The sequence below is a fragment of the Ictidomys tridecemlineatus genome, chromosome 5 (assembly GCF_052094955.1).
Source record: "Ictidomys tridecemlineatus isolate mIctTri1 chromosome 5, mIctTri1.hap1, whole genome shotgun sequence".
Taxonomy (NCBI): Eukaryota; Metazoa; Chordata; class Mammalia; order Rodentia; family Sciuridae; genus Ictidomys; species Ictidomys tridecemlineatus.
In genome coordinates this window covers 163,023,052-163,042,015 of record NC_135481.1, presented here as the reverse complement: position 1 = coordinate 163,042,015, position 18,964 = coordinate 163,023,052, and the positions used below count along the sequence as shown (strand labels likewise).

Sequence of the window (18,964 nt, the reverse complement as noted above, 5' to 3'; positions counted from 1 at the left end):
GTTTTACTATACTCAGTAACTAAATCAATACCATATAGTTCCCACTGCAGGTGGCAGATATAGATCTCCTTCTGCCACTAGCCCCTTCTTGGAGAGTACAGGAAAGGCAAAGGAAAGCCAGTGTGGCTGCTACAAAGTATAGCTGTGGGTAGAGGTTTAGAGTAAGGAACAGAAGAAATCAGTCCACTAAGCAACAAATTATTTCAACACACAGAAATCCTTTGGCTGTTTCTTATTAAGTATTAATGTGACAACTAATAGTCCTAAATTATTCTGCTTCTGTTTTTTTTGTTTTGTTTTGTTTTAAATTTTCAATTATGCTAGGTGCAGTGGCACCTGCCTATACTCCCAGTTACTCTGGAGGCTAGGCAGAAGGACTCCAAGTTTAAGACCAGCCAGCACAATGTAGCATGACTCTATCTCAAAGTAATATTTTAAAAGGCTTGATGGTACAGTCTTTGGCTAGCATGTATGAAGCCCTGGGTTTAATCTCCAGTACTGGGGGGTGAAAAGGGGTAGTTTGACAATATCAGCAGAAAACATGCTCCTGTTGTAGACTTTCACTAGCTTTGCTTAACTGTCATTTGAGGAAATTTGTTACTTTCTTTCTCCTATTCACTAGGCTATTAATAGCTAATATATTACTTATTAAAAAATTTAGCTGTTTGGGGGAGTATTTTTAAGTGGTGCTAGAGATTAAACCCAGGGCCATGCTAGGCAAGTGCTCTACCACTGAGCTATATTCCAATCCCAAAGAAACTGTTTGACTAAGAGTGTGGGAAAGACAGAAGTAAAGAAATATTAGCAGGTGATTGACTCAGGCCTAAAGGTATAACTAGAATCCGAAAACAGGTTCAAACAGATGTAGTAGATAATATAAGCCTACTTATGTCTCATTTCTATTTGTACTTGAGCATTGAAACGTTGATACTTTCCATTTTTAAAGATGCTGTAAGTAAATAATACACAAATCTCTTCTTAAAATCTAAGAAATACCGTTGATGTTCCCATTGCAGCAGATGTGAAATACTTTGGTTTATATGCTGTTAAATCCACTTCTGAGGCTACATCCTTAGGCTCATCATCAAAAGTAATATCATCTGGTATAAACCTAAGAAGCAAAAATAAATAAATAAATTTATTTAAACATATGTTTCAGTGATTAACAAGCAGCATTTAGATTCTCAACTAATTAGTTGTAGTTTATACATATAAACAATATTAAAGTTTCTATAGAACACCCATGCAGAAAAGGCAAACAGTGTTAAAAATAACATAGGTATAAAATTTCTAAAATTCATAAATGAGTGAATACTTATATAGATAGAAACCTTATATTTAGGAGCCAGTTAATACAAGTGCAAACACACATGGATCGATCATGTTTCACAAAGACGAGACTACTAATAGCAGTCAGTAGCTTGCTTTATGATACTCTTGAAGATCAAACAGAATTATTAATGGTAAATGTTCATGCCCATTAGGTATCACTAAAACTAAGGAAATGTTTAAGGTTGATTGAAGACCAAAAGCCTTAACAAAATTATACTACAATTTCATTTCACAAATAAGCAGCTTTTAAAAGTAAATTAGCTGGTGTAATTTGACAATTTTTAGGCTTAGGCTAAGGAATGGGGAAAAAATGTACAGAGCTAAGAAATCCATTATATTTAGGTTTCACAATTTATATAGGTGAGTGTTTACACATACATATAAAAAGCATGTGCTATACATTTTATTAAAAATTATTTGGGGGGTAAACGGATAATTAAGATTTATTAGGTTTATATAATAAAGTGTACCTTTCTTGACAAACACTTTAGTATGTAATGCCATTCATTTACTGAAACAGCATTTACACCAGTTCTGTCCAACAGAATATTTCTGTGAAGATGGCAGATGGTATCTGTTCTGTCCAAAATTAGTCCAGTTGCCTGAGCAAGTTTAATTTTAAATTTTTATATTAAACAAATTAAAATAACCAGATTTGACTAATGGCTACTATATTGGACAGTGCAGATCTAGAGATAACAGTCTATTAGCAAGTTCCTTTGCTCCTTCTTAAATGCTTTTTTTTTTTAGGTACTTCATCTGCTCCCAAGCTCTAAAAGAGTTGCAAAGATATACCATCACACAAATACACCATCTTAAAACAGACACTTAATGTGTTTAAAAGCGCATAAATGTGGGAATGATTTCACTTTCTTCGGGGTGAGGTTCTATATGACAATTCAACTACAAAAAGCAAATAATTCTTCTAGAACAAAAAACAACAAAAAGTACCACCAGCTCAAGTATTTTACTTCTTATAATCATGCTGTGCTGTAAGATGTAGTTGGTATGACACACACTGAATTACCTTAGATCTATGAAAGAACAGCTACTTTCAAATTCCAGGCCATCACAATCCTCATAAATTTTACTTGCAGTTTCAGGAGAATCACAATCTACTACTGCATAATAGTACTTCAGTCGTTTGAACTGATAATCCCTTAATTTTTCTCTAGAGGTCCTAAAGGGAGAAAAAAAAAAATCATTAAACTTACTTATATAGAAACACAGAAATCTATCTGCCTTTAAAAAATAAAAATAACTATTTTAAGAAAAATATACTACAGGTTGGGTGATGGCTCAGTGGTAGAGTGCTTGCCTCGCACGTATAAGGCCCTGGGTTTGATCCTCAGCACCACATATAAAATAATTAAAATAAAGATATTGTGTCCAACTACAACTAAAATAAATATTTAAAAAAAAGAAAAATAATTACAAGCTAGCCTTCAATCAAGTCATCTCTCCTTTATAACTTCTCCTTTATGAACATTAAATATTTAAGCTCAATTTAAAAATTTATTATCTAGAAAAGGAGTGTGGAAATTACATATACTTATCAACAATCTTAATTTTATTTCTAGAATACATATTTTGTTCATTCTGCTACAATACACACTCTTTTCAAATAAATCCACTGGACCAAACTACCACATTATAAAATATGCTTGGAAAGCATTAGCTCTATTACAAAGAAATTCCTGATCTTGCAAAATGTTTGCTCCAGATTCATCTGTCTTCAAGTCTAAATAGCTTTAAGTTTAATTTCACATAATAGCATATTCTTTGAAGGTTTTCATATGCCTCTCTTCCCACCAATCTATTTAATCACCATTTTAATTAAGTGTACATATAGCTCCACCTAGTGACTTTTTAAAGTTATCTTAATTTTTTTCTATAGTACCCACTGTGTACTTTTAAATTTTTCTATTTAATCTCAAGTAAGAAAACCTCTTAAAAAAATATTTATTTAATATTATTATTTTTTAGTTGTACACAATATCTTTATTTTATTTATTTATATTTTATGTGGTGCTGAGGATGGAACCCAGGGCCTCGCACATGCTAGGCGGGCACTCTACCACTGAGCCACAATCCCAGCCCCTCAAGTAAAAAAACCTAAATAATTTAAAGGTAAATAGTTTCAGTACAACTTACATAGAAAGTAACATCTCAGAAAAAACGCAAAACTTACTAATTCAGAGTCATGAGGGTGGGAAAAGTTTTAACTCAGTTTAATCATGAAATGTTTTTCAAGAATTGCAATATTTCACTGGGCTAAGTGGCACTCTCCTGTAATCCCAACCACCTGGGAGGCTGAGGCAGGAGAACTGTGAGTTCAAAGTTAGCCTCAGCAACAGCGAGGCACTAAGCAACTCAGTGAAACCCTGGGTCTAAATAAAAGACAAACTATGGCTGGGATGTGGCTCAGTGGCCGAGTGCCTCTGAGTTTAATCCTGATACCACCCCCCCAAAAAAAAGAATTGCAATATTTCCAAGAATATATAAATATATGCACAAAATGTTGTTTGAATAGTGTGCCACTTCTGACAGATTATAATCTGTTTTATAAGACCTGTTTGAATCATATATGGTTCAAATGTAAACTTTAGTCCTGTGAAAGTAACCAGAATTTTAAAATAATGACATGAATTTATAAGGCTTATGTTCTATAGCAACTTAGTACCAGTCTTTTTCAGGGGCATCTTCAGGAATACTTAGTAACTCTACTGGTCCTTGAACTTGTTCTTCTTTCATCCTTTCTTTTCCAAACTCTGAAGGATATATCTAAACACAAAAAATAAGATAGATGTAATTTATACATTCATTCCCATACAATATGTAGACTCATCAAGGTCAAGAACTTTCAGAGTCACAACTTTACTCAATGAAAATAGCAATTCACTTTCAAACTCATTACAGGAAAGTAAAGCATCCCAAGGACTTTCCTTTAAATAAATCACCTTGGCTAAAAAGTAACAGATCTGGGACTTGAACAAAAATTAAAAAAAAAAAAAAAAAATAGTATTTCTTCCACACACCACCTTGAGCAAGATGACTCTAGGATCCAACAGAAAAATTAAGAAATGCAAAATAAGGTTCTAAGCTCAAGGAATTCTGAATAAAACATAAGAAAATGGACTGGTTAAATGGTTTAAATAAAATAGAAAGACATAAAACATAATAAAATCAACTTTATAATATCCAACTTACTTCTGTCATACTGTTTATCCAATGCGTTCTTTTAAAAAAAATTATTCAAGGGCTGGGACTGTCACTCAGTGGTAGAGCACTTGCCTAGCATGCGTGAAGCACTGGGTTTGATCCTCAGCACCACATAAAAATAAACAAATAAAATAAAGGCATTCTGTCTACCTACAACTACAAAAAATAAAAATAAAAAAATAAAAAACCTTTCAAATACTAAAGAAAAGAACTGCTGACACTCTTACCATATAAATTAAATATAGTTTGGGTATAAGAAAAAGAATTTACTCTCACTGGTATTTTTTTTTAATCTTGGCTACTTTCAGAGTCAAGAAATATAATTATATTAATTTACATTGTTTGATATTGCCGAGCTTAATATACATTTGTTACCTAATGTTTCCTAAGCTGTCTGAAATACACAATTTACCAACAAGATAATTTGAATTTTTCTTACTACTTTGAGTTTTACATAGTAATTGACCTAGAATGCATATATGTAGTTACATCTGATTTTTTTTTCTTTTGTAGATCTAAAAACTCCTATTTACCCATCTCCTAGAACCCAAGAATTCACAAAATATAATTCTTTTTTGTCTTGTTTCTTTGGTTTGATTTTTAATTTTTTCCTATTTGCTTAATGCTGGAGTTTAGCTTGGGTTATTTTAAGGTAAAGATATGAACTAAGTTTTTTATCCAATGACTTGTCCATTTATCTCAACAACAGGTATTCAAGCAGAATGACAATCTCAGCCCCATTCTTGTTTATTCTTTTGGATAACTATTGGCATCCTTTTCTTAACTTGAACTGAGATTTTGATTCAAACTACAATAAAACTATAGAAGTGACATTTAAAAATATTTAAATAAGAGATAGACACATTGGCATACACCTATAATTCTAGCAACTCTGGAGGCTAGGTAGGAGGACTGCAAGTTCAAAGCCAGCCTTAGCAACTTAGTGAGGTCCTATGCAATTTAGGGAGACTTTGTCTTAAAAATAAAAAATAAATAAATGTTACAGTAGATGGGGTAGAGAGAGGTGATGGGAGGGGAAGGGAGAGGAGGGGAGGATAGGAAGGGTAGCAGAATACAACAGACACTAGTATGGTTGTATGTATAAACGTGGCTGTATAACCAATGTGATCCTGCAATCTGTACACGTGGAAAAATAAGAATTCATACCCCATTTGAATCAAATGTATGATATGTCAAGATCATTGTAATGTTTTGAGCAATAAAAAAATAAATAAATGTGAACTACTTCAGAAACTGTATTAAAGACTTAAGTGTGAGCTCCTAATCCTTATAACCACCACAGAAAGTACTATTGTTATATCCATTTGCTAAATGAATAGAGCATTAAGTACCCAAGATCACATAGAATTTATGAGAATGAACCTTTGACATAGGTCTATCATGAAGCAAAGTCTGGATACTTAATCATTACACTGGCTTACCACATTTATCATGTTTTAGCTTACTTCATATAGGTCTTAAAATACTTATTAAGGTAATTCCCAAAAACTTTACCTTTGTTGCCAATGCAATTTGAATTTCTTCCCTTAATTGGTTAATGCCAGTAATGAGGAATGCAAATTATTTCTTAATATTTATCTTATACCATACTGCTTTACCAAACCTGAATTTATTTGGGCTTTTAAAGTGTACACAATCATATAATCCATCAAGAAAATTTTACCTCTTCCTAACACTTACAACCTGTTTACATTAGTTTCATGCCCAGTTGTAATGGACAATTTCCAGATAAATTATTTTCTATAAAAGAAAAAAACAGCCACAACATTTTAAGTCACTGGAGGAAAAAAAAAAAAAAGTCAAATCTAACTTTAAATATCTAGAACTTTTACTTTAAAATGAAATTAATTCTCACCTTTACAGAAAATATAACACCTCCTTTGGGTTTAAAAGAATTAAACAGAGCCAGCAAATCTTTTGCCTTTAATCTATCCCAGTCCATGTTGCAAACCGCTAACCGATGTGTAATCTGAGAAAGGAAAAGAATTAAGTATTGTATAATTTATATTATTTTTAATGATTGAAAAATAAAAATTCAAAAGTATACTTTCTTTTCCACAAGTTATGAAATTATCAGTAGTTATCTAAGCTGTTTCAACATGTAAAAGAGAACTTCCAGAGAGTTAAACAATAGTAAAACCTAAAAAGAAAAAAACCTACTTACTTGCTTCTCAGTTCTTAAATTAGAACATGGACATGAAATGATTTTTTTTTAAACTCTAAATTTGTCAAACTATCTGTCACCCATGCATGGGAGGGGCCTTATGTGACCCCATAACATTTCCCTAAGGTGCAGTAGGTACAGAAGGTAAATTACTAACTAAAACAAGTATTTTGTAAAAATTTCAAGTGAATTTTAATTAGTTATGTAGAATTTTTTCTTTATCTGCTTGGACAGACATCTTCTAATTTATATAAACATATTCCATATCAAGAAGTTTAAATCAGAATCATGAAAAATATTACTATGTGGTTAGGGGAGGGGGGCAAGGGTGGCTTAGTGGTAGAGCACTTGTCTGGGTATGACTCCCAGCATGACAAAATACAAACAAAAAAAACCAAAAACTCCAAAACACACAAAGAATACTATTACCAAAAAAGGTTTTTTAACTTATTTTATTTTTTGTGATGTCGGGGATCAAACCCAGAGTTTCATGCATGTTAGGCAAGTGTTCTACTACTGAGGTACACTGACGGTTTCCTTTCCATTTAATTTCATGATATTGATTTTACTATTCATACAAGATAATTATAACAAGTTATTCATAAATAATCTTATTTAAAATGTTACCTCATCAGCCCGAGGAGCATCTTTATCTAATTCTCTCCAAGCATGCTCAAAACCAGGCTCTTCTGGAAATAAATCTGCCAAATCATCATCATCTTCAGAACTAGTTTCTACATTTCCTTTACCCCTTGCAAGATCAGGGCCACTGTCACTTTCAGTATCCTCTTCACTATCTTCATCTTCCTTTTGATCATCTTCATTTCCATTATCATCAGCTGAAGAGCCACTACCACCTGTGATTTCATCTTCAGATTCCTCATCACTTCCTATTTCACTAACACTGTCTGAATCTTCCTCCAGAGTGTCTTTGTCAAACATTTTACCATTCGTGTCACTTGCCACTATGAATGGAACTGTTGCAAAATGTTAAGGGAGGAGAAAAGTACACAGTGAATTAAATTGAATCCAAGATATTGTGACATTTTATACAGTAAAAATAAAACTTCTATGAAAAAATTCAGCGTTACTTAAGTTATTTAATAGAAATTTTAAAATATATCCAGCTCATGCAAATAGACTTTGATATTTATGGCGGGCCTATCTTAGACAATCACTGGCAAAAATGAAGTAATTAATGTCCTCACTGTACTTTGAATGAAGAAGATCAATAAACAGGTATCAAATAAAACCAATCAAACCTATATACACAACAAAAGAAATTATAACTTGGATAAATTCTAAAAAGGAAAGTTATATCATGCTTTCTGAAAACATATAATACTGGTTTCTAAATGATATAATTAAGCTACTATCTGAAAAATAAATAATCAAATTAGATTAATAGATAAAGGAATTTTGTTATAAACAGCAAAGAAAGCATCTAAAGATCTGCCAGTTGGAAAAAGTCAATAATCCTGTCTGGATTGTGGATAGCAATCACTTAAGAAACAGATAGAACTAAAGATTCACATAGGAGTCATAATATCCAAAAACCATGCAGATCAGGTTGGATGGACTTTTTCTTAAAATAAATGGGAAACCATTGCTATGTTTTCAAAAGGACACTGTCAGATTTGCAAATTGAAGTCACCTTGACTGTTAATGTGGAAAACTGGCTGGAGAGAGTAAAAAGTAGATGTGAATGGAGCTTTCTGAAGGACAGTAGAATACTCTAGACAAGAAATGAAGATAGCATTAGATTGGTGGCAGTAGAATTGTACAGAAGTGAAGACTTCCGAGTCTTTAAGGAGGTAAAAGTAATGATCAGTGACAGGGGTTTTTGATACAAGGAACATAAGTTTCAGAAGTGTCAAAGATGAGTTCTGGCTTCTTGGCTTACAGAACCAGGAAGCTAACTAGCTAGCTAGCTAGCTAGATGAATAGAAAACAATGGAAAATAATTAGTTTTTTTGGTGAAGGGAGATTATGAATTCAGTTTTGAATATATTAAATTTAAAGTGCCTTTCCAAGAGAAAACATCAATAAATAAGGCTGCTAGTTATTAAGAAATACAGCTCAGAGTTGTGAGATAAAATTGACTCATTCATATGTGGTTGACAACAGAAATTGTGATTTCGATGAGATTACCTATAAAGAGAAAAATGATAACTTTTTTGTTTTTGAACTTTGTAACTAACTGTTATTTAGAGTCACTGATTTATCAAGATATTTTGTTTAGGATTCCTTTTTAGCCCTCAGCACTAAAAAACCAGCCCGTTCAGGCTTGTTTCTTACTTCTATAAGCAATCACTACTGTGTGTGTGTGTCTCCCCATATCCTACATAATTTATTATGTTTAAGTTGATGCTTACATTTCTGCTTACTCATAGACTCAAACCTTGGAGAATTAAAAGCAAATTTAAAAGTTTAAGACTTGGGGCTGGGGCTATAGCTCATTGGTAGAGCACTTGCCTAGCATGTGTAAGGCACTGGGTTTGATCCTTAGCACCACATATAAATAAATAAAATAAAGGTATACAAAATACAACAAAAAATTTTTTTTAAAAGTTTTTTTAAAAAAAACCTGAAACTTGGTTTCTCTTAGTCCTACACTCTTAACAGTATTTATTCATTATCTACTATATACAGAGCATTGAAACAGTTGAAGGGAAATGAGATGATATGTAACATAATTCCCATCCTTGATAGTTCATAAATAAGGAAAAATTTTATTGATTTATGAATCCATGTTTTAAGCCCCAGAGACATTTAAGTTTGTCTGCAAAGAATATTTATGAAAAGAAAGACTTTGCACAGATATCATTTGACTTAAGATTAACTGAATGAAAGGCATTTTGTTAGGAGGAAAGGAAATGGGCTTTGATTTCTGGCTTCACAAAGTACACAGTAATAAAAATAACTGGCTAGCAATTTGAAAAAGAAGGTATTATCATGAGTTCTGTGTAAGGGCATCAGAAGAACATAAAAGTGAAAGTAAGATATTATGAGTTAAGCATAATTCACTTTTAAGCAATACTGAGAAATAAGATAACTAAATTAACTTTTAAAAGTTAGCTTTATTCTAAATATTCCTAATGTCACAGACGTGATGCAGTGGTTGTTTTCAAAGATGTTGAAATAATACATAATTACATATGAGCCCACAACATACAAATCTTCATTTTATTTTTATTTATTTATTGAAAAGAATTTTTTTAGTTGTTGATGGACTCTATTTTCATGTGGTACTGAGAATTGAACCCAGGACCTCATATACGCTAGGAGAATGCTCTACCACTGAGCCATAACCCAAGCCCCAAAGCTTCATTTTAGATAAAGTGGGGTTACAAAATAAGTGACTGTCCCTATTCTTCAATTTTAACTGGTCTAGTAGTTATTATAAACACTACTACTTATTACCTACTTTTTAAAAAGCTGTTTTACCATTTTCTCCCTAATTATATGAATGTACACTGCAAAAAAAATTAAGAAAATATGGCTTAATGAAGAAAATTAAGATGATAAGTAGCTTCTCATTCAGGGTTATTTTGGTATATAACCCTCAAAATTTTTCTCAAAGTAGCTGGTGATATTAAACAATCTATTTTTAAAACTTTACACATCATAGATGTTTGTATTACTATAATTTTTAATCAATCATTTAATGATTTAGGTTAACATTTTTAATTTAAAAATAATGCTGCAATCATATTCTTTGCACACACTTCCAATTATTTACTTAAAATAAATTCTTAGGCCTACAAGTGCTGGTCATGAACATTTTATTTATTTTTGCAGTTGTAGATGGACACTATCTTTATTTATTTTTATGTGGTGCTGGGAATTGACCCCAGTGCCTCACACATTTGAGGCAGGCTCTCTACCACTCAGCTACAGCTCGAAACCCCTCGTGAACATTATATGATGACAAATATGAAACTGTAACTCCTTATATTATTTTTTTCCTTATAGACCTTGCATTTAATTCCAGATTGTGGAACCAATATAAATAACGCCAGCAACATGGTGGGGTAAAAAGAGTCAGAAGACATGAATTATAGTTCCAGTTCCATGTGTTTCTTACATAAATCACTTTAACTTGGCTTCTTGATATATCTTTCATTTCTCAAGGTTATTGATAAAATTAAATGAGAAAAGAATTTTAAGAATATTCTGTTAAAACCAGTTGAAAGGATTAAAATGATGTTATATTAATCCAGTGCCCTAAACTAACAGGAACCTCAAGGATGCTAGACTAGCTTACTTCACAAACTCAGCATCACATCAACCTTGTGATCTCAGTCCAATTTTACTCAATTTCAGTAATTAGATTCGTATCTCTTTTCTATTTTGCATGAGGTTTGCTGTCTGGTTCTGCTACAAGTGAAATGGGACCCCGTCCCAGAAACCCTCATCTCTACTATTTAGAATTCTGCCCACTGCCTAATACTTCCTACTTTCCCAATATGATTCCTGTCTCAAGACCTTCCTGTCTTATCCTAATGCCTATCCTCCTTGGATACTATAATTGTAGCCAATCTGGCTCATCGGTACCACCAATTTTCAGTTACAACATCAACTATGAGCAACATCAATATTTAAAATTTCCTGCTGTCAGAGGGAACACAAAATTTTATTAAACAGTTAACATGTAAATACAAACTAGATGCCAGGTGTTTTCTTACCTAGTTCCAAATAGTCATTTCTATATCTATTACCCTTTTACCTCTTCAAGATTTTATCTAATCACAAATGGTTCTCTTTTTCAACATGAATAATCATAACTTTGCTCAAATAGTTCTCTATATGTAGAATACTTTGATCCTCAAACTTAAATCCTTTCCAAACCTCAATCAAAACAATGCATCTTCTAGCACTTTTTATCTGATTATCACATCTTGAGCAGCCCCTTCTTATGCACTACTATAGCTCTCTGCTAAACATCTTTTATGGCACTGTTATTTTATTTTGTTCTCTGGTTCTGATTTTCTTCCACTTTAGATTTATGCTGTCCAATATAGTGGCAAGGAGCCATAAATAGCAATTTTGCACTTGAAATATGGCTCATTCAACTTGAGATTAGTGCAAAAATAGGATGTAAATGTCATTAATTTATAAAATATTGATTACAAACTAAATTTTTTATATATAACTGGTTAATATGTTATTAAAATTAACTTCATCTGCTTCTTCTCAATGTTTTAAAAATATTTTTTAGTTGTCAATGAACCTTTATTTTATTTATTTATAGGCGGTGCTGAGAATGGAACACAGTGCCTCACACATTGGCGACAAGCACTCTACCACTGAGCTACAACCTCAGCCCCTTCCTCTCACTTTTTAACATGGCTATTAAAAATTCAAAAATTATGCACTTCTGTTGGATAGTGCTACTTTAGACTAGGACCACTTCACAGAGTTTAGAGGGCTATTATCTGCACATGGGCATCTACAAAGGAGAAAGGGCTGAAATCAAAGCCATCTTTACTCATCAAACCATGTATCCTGCAGAGCGGCTTAGTTCAGGGGAAAACAACCTGTTACTTCTCTCAAAAGTGTTATCCCCCACCAAACTGTGAGCTCTGCAGAGCTATGTGTTCAGAGTATACCTTTTTCTAATTTGCTCGAAGGCATCAAATAAGCTAGCAAAAGCCTTAAGATGGGGAACCATACCCCATGTTCTAGCTACCACAAATTAGTCACAAATATTTAAAGTAATTAATTAATACATGAATATACAATTCTCCTTACCTTCAGACACATCTCTTCTTATGAAGTGATTACATATTAACACTTTATCTGGTTAGCACATATAGCCTTTACTAATGCCCAACACAAATCAAAATCATTAAGAATGGAATTCTACATCTGCCTTCTAGCACTAAATAAAAAATAAATCTTGTTATTTTTTCTTTCATAGTTTTAGATTTACATATAAGCATTTAAACATTCCCAACTTATCATAACTGTTTACTGTTTTAAAAGATCAATATAAAAATAAACATGATTAACATCAAAGAATCCCTAATTCTTTCCAACCAACCTGATTGTTTTTCTCTTTTTGTCTTCGGACAAATGATTTTGGTAGATTTCCCAATTTCAGAGGTGCTTGAGCCTACTGTCCTTAGTTTTCCTTTGGGAAAAGAGTCTGCACTACACTCAATGTTTTTTTTCACTTGTGTACTTTTATGTGTAAATTCTTCACTATCTTTTTTGGGACTTATTTCTAAATCTGTCTTCTTAAATCTACATATGTTTTTCTTTTGCTGAATTCTTTCAGAATTATCTACATTATTTTTATTTTCAGAATCCTTTTGACTAACTTTTTCAGTTTCTTTTTTTTTCTTCTCAGTCAAATTTTTGGACTTTATTTCATTTTTGGTCTGGGTTTTTTTCTTCATTTTCTTTTGGTTCAGTGCTTTGTTATCTTCATCAGAGAGGTCGGAATCAGAATCTGAAAGGTCATAGAAACGTTTCAAGTCCTCTGTAGTACTATGGTTGATGGGGCGCCCTCTTTTATCAACAGCATAGTTCAATTTAAACTTTTTGTCATGAAACATGGCTCGAAATCTCTTGTCAATTTTGACTTTTCGATCCTTTTCTGGCATTTCCCAAAATCTGGGATCCTTTGAAACTCGTCTAAACCGCTGGTCACTCATTATTTCTTGTTTGGATGACATTTTAAAATCTCTCACTGAACAAATGTTTGAAGAAACCAAATACTAAAAAACAAATAAAACACGTTACATACATCAATGAAATGTAAATAATATTTAGATATTACTTAATATCAAATCAATATCAAATACTTATTTAATATTAAATATTAGTTTAATATTAAGTATCAAATAATATTTAAATACTTAATATAAATGTTTTTAAAACATTAATTCATAACATATTCTAAGTTAAAGGTACATAAAATAAAAGTAAAAAGTCTTATTTAATCTCTCCAAATTATTCGGGGTCATGCAAGAAAATCAAAAACATAAAAATATCCTCTTAGCTATTACAAATCATTCGAAGAAACAAATTTAAGGAAAACCAAGCAGAATCTCAAGGTTTTATGGAAGAGGGCAAATGTTTATTAGCCCATTACACTCACTTAGAATTTCCATATTTTTAGCTGTATACCTATATGTATTATAATTATAGGCTGAAAGCTGACGTAATGAAGATTCCCCAGCTTTAATTGGTCTCACTTGTTTCTTCAAACGGTCCCATTTTCTCTATTATTCTTTACCTCCTGCTACTCCCAACAGCATTTAGTACTACAAGGTTAGCTTCGCAACTAACCAGACCAATCAAATCAGGTTAGCTTACAAAGTTCCCTCTTTAAATTCAACCATCCTCCAAGTACCACGTAAGTCTCACTTTAGTTAGTGGATACCACTTCCTTCTATAATTAATTGTGTAGAAGCGACTATGGCCCACATGAGCTGATCCCCCAAAACACACAGAGAGAGAGAGAGAAAGAAAGAGAGAGAGAGAGAGAGAGAAAGTGTGTGTGTGTGTGTAAGTGAGAGAGAGAAAATGAACTAGCAGTGGTCCCTTGTAAAGTCTCTGATGATTCGGCTTACCCAGTTTTGAGTTTTGCAAACCGTCTGAAGTCATTGATTGTTAAGAGCAAAAACGGACTGATCAAATTGTAAGGTACTGCTTTCTTTCAAAAACGAAGGCCGGTTCTAAAGCTATGGTTTTTCTTAAACTTGAAAAAAAATTTTTGCATATCCCGAGAAAAAAATGTTTCGCTGATGCATTTATGAATTTTAGATACATTATAGCACTTAATCCTCTGAACAGCCTTACGAAGTTGGTACCGTCTCATCCAACTAGTAGAGGTAATGTAATAAAGCACACTACAAACATCAAATATTCAGAGACCGGAAATCGACTTGATCTCACCTCTGGATGCGTGCCCTCATCCAGATAGTCCACCCCACCCTCTAACGCAGGTATACCAGACTGGACCCAGAACCAACGCCTCCTCCCATCTCCCAATCTTCAGGCGGAACCTACTGGACTGAGGTTCCAAAGAAGCAGCCTTGAAGAGGACTGAGAGGGCCTCAACAGCGAGGACGGAGAAGGAAGAAGCGGAGCTCCCCTCACAAATCCGAAGGGGATCCTGTCAGAGACTGGTGCAGCCGCTCCAGAGCCCTTCTTTTCAAGTCCATTCCCACTCACCTTGTTGTAACTCTCCACAAGCCTCACATGGGACCCACAATCCTCCGCGTGACGCTCCGCCGTAACGGCACGCGAACTGGGCCAAACTACTTCTACATTCACCTCTTTCCGTTTAGCGCGGGCGCAGGCGCAAGACAAACACGCTGGCCAGTTGCGTCGCAGCTGAAGATGCTGAGACAGGCTAGGCTCTGGCGCCTGTGGCGACGGCCTCCGGCGGCAAGGGTCCTAGCAGCGAACCTTGGCGGCAGAGAAGTCGCTTCCGGTGTGTTTCCCCTTGGTAATACCTCGCCCGGAGCCCTGAATATCTTTGACCGGAATTTGAAGAGAAAACAGAAGAACTGGGCGGCCCAGCAGCCCGAGCCAATGAAGTTTGACTACCTGAGAGAGGAGGTAGGTTTGGGGGACACCGCGGGCCGGCAGTCCGTACCCTGTGATGTTCGGATCCGGGAACTCTCTTTGGGCCTGGATCGACTGGATCTAGTCTTGTGACCTTGACCCGCAGCGTGTTCTTCTCGGCCTCTACTGTCACCAAAGAAAGGCTGGACTTGGATATTTTTTTAACGTGCCTTTTCATTCATTCATTCATTCAGCAAAATGTTGCTTGAGTTACCTCCATGGTTTCATCTTAAGGGGGAAAAGGCGAGACAGGCGTAGACAACAAGAAATGTAATTTCAGTTAGAGAAGTAATGTGAGGGAAACAAGTGGTATAGCGCCTGCGTTGGTCTGGCCCGGCTGCTCAGGCAAACTACTTGCCCCTGCAGCGATGGGCCAGGGGAGTGGGGTAAGGTGGGATGAGCCTCAGAGGTAAAAGGAAAGACTATTGTGAAGCCCCTGAGTCCGAAAGGACCTTATAGAAGCTTTCAATGAAGTTCCAGTGGCGGAGGTAATGGGAAAAGAGGTCAGGGTGGCCCACGTTATTAGGGACTTTGGATTTTAATCTCTTTCTGTTCCATCCAGGATGGTAAACTCCTGGCCATTGGTGGCTACTAAGACTTGGAAATGCAGCTAGTCCAATTGAGATGTTTTATAAGTGTCAAATAAACACCTGACTTCAATGGCCGAATACAAAAAAAGGACATAAATTATCTCAATTTTTTTTTGTTGAGTACGTTAGTATGATTTTTTTAACATATTGGGTTAAATAAAATGTATTAATTTCTCGTAGTTCTTGTTACTTTTTTAACATGGCCACTAAAAATTTTTACATTACTTGCTTGGTACTCATGATTTTTTTGTAGCACTGCCCTAGAGGAGCGTAAGGCCTGTAAGTGGTTTTAAGCAGTGGAGTAATGTGATCTTATTTATATTTTAGGAAAATTAAGTTGAGATCTCCTGATTTGTCTGTTCTAGTCTGAGGGACCTCTTTCCCTTGCTGCCTAGGAAGTCTATGGACTGAGAGTTTATACTGAAACGGCACTGAACTCAGGGATCAGAATATATTCCTTCAGGGGTGGAGCAAAATTGGAGTTAAGTTCAGTGAGCTTTTTGAAGCTAATGCACCACACGTTAATCAGGCCCCTACTTTGAACACAACTTTGTGCAGTCACTGGCTTGATCAGGTGATTGTCAGTGTGTCACTTTTTAGGAAGCCTTACATGAGACAATGCTTAGAGGTTGATAGAGTTTATTAGAGAGAAAAGTCAACTGTCAATAAACTTCATCTCTCTCAATTTGTAAGGAACAGTGCAACACTATACTGATTTTACCAGTTACTGGTTTCCTCCTGAAGAGTTCATGGTGGCATGTACTTAATGTACTTGAAGATGTGTGTTCCTAATCCCTATTTCCTTCCAAGAAAAGCACCTGGATTACATTTTGAAGCCTTGTCAGTGTGCAGATTTATAATAAATGAGATATGAGAGTTATTTTATAATAAACAAATGCACTGATATTAGGAATGATCTACAAAGTGAATTCCTCTGGGAAAAGACTTGTGCTATACCTCCTTCCTTGCCACTCCTCCTGTCAACAAAGCACATATTGCAACTCTGGGATGTTTATGAGGGAGTAAAATGTAGGGAATATTAGACCCCTACATCTTTATTCCTGCCAGATGAAGGTAGCCCAGTAAAATGACCTGTTTTAAATTGGAATGAGGATGGGGGACGGGTTCATTCAGATTTGACTTTTTCTTTATTTATTTTTATGTGGTACTGAGGATCGAACCCAGGGCCTCGCACATGCCAGGCAAGCGCTCTACCGCTGAGCCACAACCCCAGCCCCAGATTTGACTTTTTCTAATTTGCAAATATCTCTCAAAAAATTATTAACTCATTTAAGAGTTCCATAAGATTTGTTAGTTTTCATTGTATCTACTCTTTTCTGTAATAAATCTTAGCTAACTAATTTTTTTCACTTTTACATATACTCATGCTAATATATCTGGGCATTAATTTGCCTTTTGTGTCCTGTTACTTTTCATTTTTGTGATCTTTTTTTTAAAAATATTTATTTATTTGTAGATGAACACACAATATCTTTATTTATTTTTATGTGGTACTGAGGATCAAACCCAGTGCCTCATCCATGTGAGGCAAGCACTTTACCACTGAGCTACAGCCCCAGCCCGGCATTTTTGTGATCTTATGGAATGTAAAACTGTAAACACACATACACACACATTCTTAAGAAAGTTTCATCTTGATTTCATTAAATTAATTTCTGAAGAATAATTTGCCTGTTTCTTGGAATATTTTGTGTTCCTATTCAGGATTTGAAATTTTCTTGTTAAAATAGGAAAAGGATAAAGGGAATTACTTATCATCATGCTAAAACATAAGTAACCTGTTGATTGTGGAATACTGGGGAAAGAATATTACTTCTCTGTTTAACCTACTTGACATATATACTTCATTGCTTCTTGTAATTTTTTAGGTTGGAAATCGGATTGCAGACCGTATATATGACATATCCAGGTAAATGATGGTTATTTTAAAATATAATCAACTTTAATTTATTTTACCTTTGATTTGGGTCTCACTGTATTATCCAGGCTGGCTTCAAACTCCTAGGCTCAAATGATCCTCCTGCCTTAGCCTTCTGAATAGCTGGGACTACAGGCACTTTTGGTTAAAAGCCATCCATTAAAGTAAACCAAGGTTGGGTGAATTTATTATATTTGTCTGTAAAAAAGGGAATTTTATAAAATCACAAATTCCAACTGTATTTTAGATATATTTTTGCAAAGTAAGTACCTTGGGATGAATTAATTTTTAAGGTTAAAAAAATGCTTCATTGTTTCAAATAGGTCCCCCATTTCATTTATTTCTTTAGTTCCATTATTTTAAAGAGCCAAAAGAAAAACAAAACAAAACAAAAAACTACTGTAATCATTTTGACTGGATTATAGGTCATTTGTGATATAATAAAGGAAACATTAAGTTTTCTACATCCATTTCAATTTACAAACTTATGTCATGGCTGAACAAAGCTCAGTTAAGTCTATGAAGAGACCTGTGATTATGCCTAATAGCAAGTCTTAAACATAAGTATTTGGAATTAAATTGTTAAATATACTTTTCTAACTATCCTTGCATTGATATTTTATTTTTACAAAGAGTAGTTTATATTCTCAATATTGATCTTCTGTTGACTTTTCAAAACTTAACTCTTAAATGTCTTTATTTGTAGGATCTGAGACTCTCTTAATAAGTTTATATAATCAGTAATATAACTAATTTAGCTAATTTTTGTTGAATGTTTGTACTGTCCTAATATTTTAAATGCACTATTTCATGTGACACACCAACTCTGATGGAAAGTTGTAATGTTTTCATTTTTAGATGAAGAAAATGGAATATAGCAAAGTTAAATCAGTGGTGACAGGGCTAGTAAATTGCAGACACAAAATCTGAACTTTTGTCTTTCTAATTCTAAAACCTGTGTATGTAACTACACCACATTGCCTATGTTCATAATCAAGATATTGAACATTAGGTTAAAAATACAGAAAATGACTGACTGTCACCACAGGTTCTTTAACTACTGGTGTTCTATAATTTTGACATATATTTTTAAGAAAAATTGAACAGGGACTC

The 18,964-nt window shown here is 34.0% G+C and overlaps 2 protein-coding genes across 5 annotated transcripts in view; one reads left to right on the top strand and one right to left on the bottom strand.

The window, feature by feature from the left end:
* Esf1 (ESF1 nucleolar pre-rRNA processing protein) overlaps positions 1 to 15,083 on the bottom strand; it is a 72,670-nt gene extending 57,587 nt beyond the window's left edge. Inside the window, exons 1-7 of one of the 3 annotated variants that reach the window (XM_005320467.5) lie at positions 14,927 to 15,083; positions 12,786 to 13,464; positions 7,367 to 7,716; positions 6,431 to 6,544; positions 4,016 to 4,116; positions 2,360 to 2,512; positions 997 to 1,111 (exon numbers count right to left, since the gene is read on the bottom strand). In XM_005320467.5, coding sequence (XP_005320524.2) covers positions 997 to 1,111; positions 2,360 to 2,512; positions 4,016 to 4,116; positions 6,431 to 6,544; positions 7,367 to 7,716; positions 12,786 to 13,422 — 1,470 coding nt within the window. In that variant the 5' untranslated portion in view covers positions 13,423 to 13,464; positions 14,927 to 15,083. The other 2 variants (XM_021723146.3, XM_021723147.3) reach the window with 2 other exon arrangements.
* Positions 15,084 to 15,094: 11 nt separating this feature from the next.
* Ndufaf5 (NADH:ubiquinone oxidoreductase complex assembly factor 5) overlaps positions 15,095 to 18,964 on the top strand; it is a 30,616-nt gene continuing 26,746 nt past the window's right edge. For both annotated transcript variants that reach the window (XM_005320466.4, XM_040275966.2), the window contains exons 1-2: positions 15,095 to 15,316; positions 17,802 to 17,842. In XM_005320466.4, the coding sequence (XP_005320523.1) occupies positions 15,095 to 15,316; positions 17,802 to 17,842 (263 nt within the window). The remainder of the gene's footprint in view (positions 15,317 to 17,801; positions 17,843 to 18,964) is intronic.